Below are 3,940 nucleotides of genomic sequence, written 5' to 3'. Positions count from 1 at the left end.
TGGACAGTAGAAAAACTCTGCTACGCAACCGCCGCATACATCTGTGCTCTACACTTGACAATTTGTTCGCCTTTTATAATTGTCGTGGATAATAAGGAGACAGAGGTGGCAGTAATGTTCTCCATAGGCCGCGTGAACGGGGACGAAAGCCGATAGCTGTGTTATTACCCGGTTGCTCCGAGACTAAACTTCTGGAGCTGAAAGTTGGACTCACATGCTCCCATGTATGGCGCTCACAAGAGGTCAAAATCGCTCGCCGATATGGCAATATTTATGCACCTAGATCTCCGTGAGCGTGTCCTGGAGACTTTTATCCTAGACGGTACATGTGAGCATATTAGGGCAATATTTTGCTCAAGCTCAAGAGAAAACGGACAAAAAGAAAAAGAGAAAAGCCGTGTTTGTGGAACGAACTCTTTATTAGGCTGATGGTAATACTCGTGAGATGCTCATTAACAGAGAAACGACATGAAAGTTGCAGACAGCCGCGGATGTCTTCACGTGTTGGTAGCGTTGTTGGTGGAAGCTTCACACGTCTCGGCGGGTGTTTTCGCATGGACTTGCTTATCCATAGAAACCCTTGCCGTATCCGTAGCCGCCGTAGCCGCCATATCCCCGGAATCCGCCTCCATAGCCGCCGTAGCCGCCTCCATAGCCGCCGTAGCCGCCTCCGTATCCAAGGCCTCTGCCCAGTCCGTAACCGCCGTAGCCTCCACCGAAACGTCCGAAGCCACCCCCGTAGCCACCGTATCCTCCGTATCCGAAGCCACCGGCAGCAGCCAGGGCGAAGACAGCAGCCAGGCAGACGAGGAGGAGCTGCGAAGAGAAAAGTCGCATTTCGCAAAAGCTCAACATAAACCAAGCTAGAGATATCAAATAGCTGCAGGACACGGTTGAAAGCTGACTAACTTTACGCTCGTTGGATGTATCAGTATATTAAATGTGCACTTTGGTTATGACTTGCGCTGGAATTTTCAAAGCTGCAGCTGAATATACGACAGCAAACACTTACCGCATACATTAAGCTTATTCGGGAGAGCGTTCAATTTCGCAGGTGATTGAACAGAGCGTCTTGTATGAGGTATATGCCAAAGCTTTAACGTGTCCATTTACGGAAATAAGCTGTTCCTTCATAATGAAAGGATTGTGTGTGACGTGACTAAACTCATCTCATAAAGAATCAAAGGGTTCGAACTACAGCTGAATACTGCTGTTTTCTTTATAACCATTGCTCTCTTTCCTCTGCTTATCAGCAGTACACCAGCGGGTACAGATATAAAGCTAGCGAGCAAAGTCTATAGAATGAACTCAAGGCCATTTTGTGTGTTTGTGTCATGAGATGTTACTTTTCACTGATAAGCACTACGTCTTCTAGCAATCGTTCGTTCATCATCGACGGCTGTAATTGCAAGATTTTCTGTACAAGAGGCCCGCTGCCTCCCGCTCGGAACAGAAACCTGGATTATACTATTCTTAACACATCCACGGTTAAAAGTTTTGCAGAGAAAACTGACTGCATTATGCAGCAAGCATTATCATGAATTCATGTTCCGGAATTTACTGTGGCTGACATTTATGCCATAAGCGCGATTAAAGCAGTCCACACAGTCGCGTAGGAGCACAGAAGAGACGCGGCGACTTAGTCACGCCGTGCTGTGGTCCCACGCGCCTGCCTCTCACGGGGGCCCACAACAGCGGACATGTGCGGCGGCAGTCGGTTCACTCACCGTAGCCTTCATGGTGCTTTGATTGTTGGGCTGAGTACGAATCTCGGTGACATGGACGAGCTCCAGGGGTCGCTTTTATAGAAAAAGTGCGACTCGGCGGTACCGCCTTCCGGTGAAAAAAGGGGCGTGGTCTGCGGGGAAGAGGGCAGCGGGCTCTGCCTAGCCGCTCTTCCCTCGCCGCCGCCGACACAGGTTGACCGCACCGGAGCCCGTAAAAGTGGAGCGACCTGCGAAAAATTCAAGGCTTCGCGAAGCCGCAGGTCGCCCGCACATCGCGGCTGCTGGCGCGCTTGACTGCAGCCCAAGGTCGCCGAGGAAGATATGGAGCTGAGCGTGTTTGCCAATCGTTTCCATCGCGTCCCGTTTCACTGGTGGCCGAGGGCTCTTGCGCGCTGGCGGGCCGACCGCGTCGACAGCGCTTTCTCCCCTTGGCTGGCGTGGCTATTGGCGATAATAAGTTGGGTCCGTGAGCCGATAGGGCCGAGGAGTGGGAATATATGCAAAGCTCGAGTGCTAACTATCGCGAAAGGCATACACAGGGAAAGACCGATTGTGCGACTGAGATAAAAGCGTGCTACTGGTCTTGTAGCTGACAAAGTGCCACTTTGCGGTGAACACTGCGACACAGGCTCATTATGAGGCGCCCCAGCGTTGCCGTTGTTGCGCACAAAAGTCAACGGTCTGCGCAGACTGTTGAGTTCTTTCTTCACCTTGTTTTTTTTTCTTTTTGAGCAGCGGCGATAGCAACAAAAAGCAAGCGAGGAGCTGCTTTCGTACAATTAGCAACAAATACCCCTGCACAGGGGCATTTGAGGTATTGAAAACAAATAAACAGGGAGATATTTTAATGGGTCCAAGTGCGCGGATAGGGGTGATTTTTTCCGACACATTCCGGGGATTCTGGGGCAAGAACAGAAAAGTCTATGACTTTCTTTTGATTTTATTTAAATTGGTACAGCGGATAATACTTCAGGGCTTCACGCTCCGGGCGTTATCTCTGTTATCTCTCCAAGGAAATTTGAGAGGCACCCCTCTCAACCGGTCGCCCCTATCAGCGCTGCCCGAGTCATCGGTGGCTTCGGGGCGCGCTGACCCAGATAGGGACCCGCGTCTGCTGACATCCTCGGCGCCTGGCTTCCCCCGGCGCTCGCTGGGGGCACGGGCCGCGTGCGTCGCCGGTGAGACCACGCGACACTCTCGCTCACCGGCCCTGAGCGCCGTCAACGCCTCCCGAGCACTTCGCGGATGGGCGTCCGTGGGGGCAGACGCAGCTGCTGCTGGCGCACTCAACGTGAGAAGCCGGTATCCACCTGGGCTCGCGCAAGCGTGGAGCGACGGGTGAAGCTTGCGACGTCGGAGAAACGTGACTTCCGCGGCCTTCGAAGCGTCAGTGGCGGAGCGAGGCACTGGCGAGACATTGCTGTTCGATATTCAAAGAACACAAGGACATCAGCCGCTGTCCGTCTCGAAAAGGGCCTTTTCTGTGCCGGACTGCGTGCCAGAGTAAGAAGAGCAGGAAGGGTTATGCAGAACAGCCGACGAGCAATGCCGTCTGGACTGAGAGATGCGCGCACTGTGTAAGCTTCTTAGCACAGCAAAAGCGCCTGGCCTCTTCCTAGTACTGTAAGCGACGGTGAGACAACCGATATTCCGGGCACGATGCATGTACGCACCGTCCCGCTCTTGCGAAACGGAATGTCCCCCGGCGTTATTGTGTGGACGCGAAAGTGAAAGACCAGTGCTGCTTTTTGCACAGCGGGGCATAGTGTACTGCGGCGGGAAAGTGAAGTAATGGAGCAGATATTCCGCTCCGTAGACAAAAAGGAAGACGGTTATTGGCAGTTTTAGCGCAGCAAAACTTTGACGCTTCGGTGACGGCACATATGAAGCACACCAGTATATACGATAGAGTAACGCTGCAAGATATTTCGGGTCGCTGACACAAGGAATCCTTGCGGGTTGACATAACACCGCGTTCAAATACTCAGTGCCTTAGCATATAGAAAGCTGACGCAGAAGGTATGTAAAAGGCTGAGGTTCTGCTATACCAAAGCGTGCTTAAGCCTTCCTTCATAGTCACAGTGACGAGCCATGCAGCACAAAACGCGCACGACACACGGTGACATGTGCGCATAAAGAAATACGCTCGGCACAGCTTCGGAATCGTGCCCTAATGTAAGGGTCTATTTTAATCTCCTGTCCGATATCTCTAG

The 3,940-nt window shown here is 52.2% G+C and overlaps 1 protein-coding gene across 1 annotated transcript; it reads right to left on the bottom strand.

Annotated features, from left to right (window-relative positions):
• Window positions 1-400: 400 nt before the first annotated feature.
• On the bottom strand, window positions 401-2,000 carry LOC144094999 (uncharacterized). The gene is made up of 2 exons (XM_077628841.1): window positions 1,728-2,000; window positions 401-816 (listed from the first exon to the last, which is right to left on the bottom strand). The coding sequence occupies exons 1-2, from the start codon at window positions 1,737-1,739 to the stop codon at window positions 565-567; spliced, it is 264 nt and encodes an 87-aa protein (XP_077484967.1). The 5' UTR covers window positions 1,740-2,000; the 3' UTR covers window positions 401-564.
• Between the last annotated feature and the right edge of the window lie 1,940 nt (window positions 2,001-3,940).

This window comes from Amblyomma americanum, chromosome 1, assembly GCF_052857255.1.
Source record: "Amblyomma americanum isolate KBUSLIRL-KWMA chromosome 1, ASM5285725v1, whole genome shotgun sequence".
Taxonomy (NCBI): domain Eukaryota; kingdom Metazoa; phylum Arthropoda; class Arachnida; order Ixodida; family Ixodidae; genus Amblyomma; species Amblyomma americanum.
This window is presented reverse-complemented; position numbering and strand designations above follow the sequence as displayed.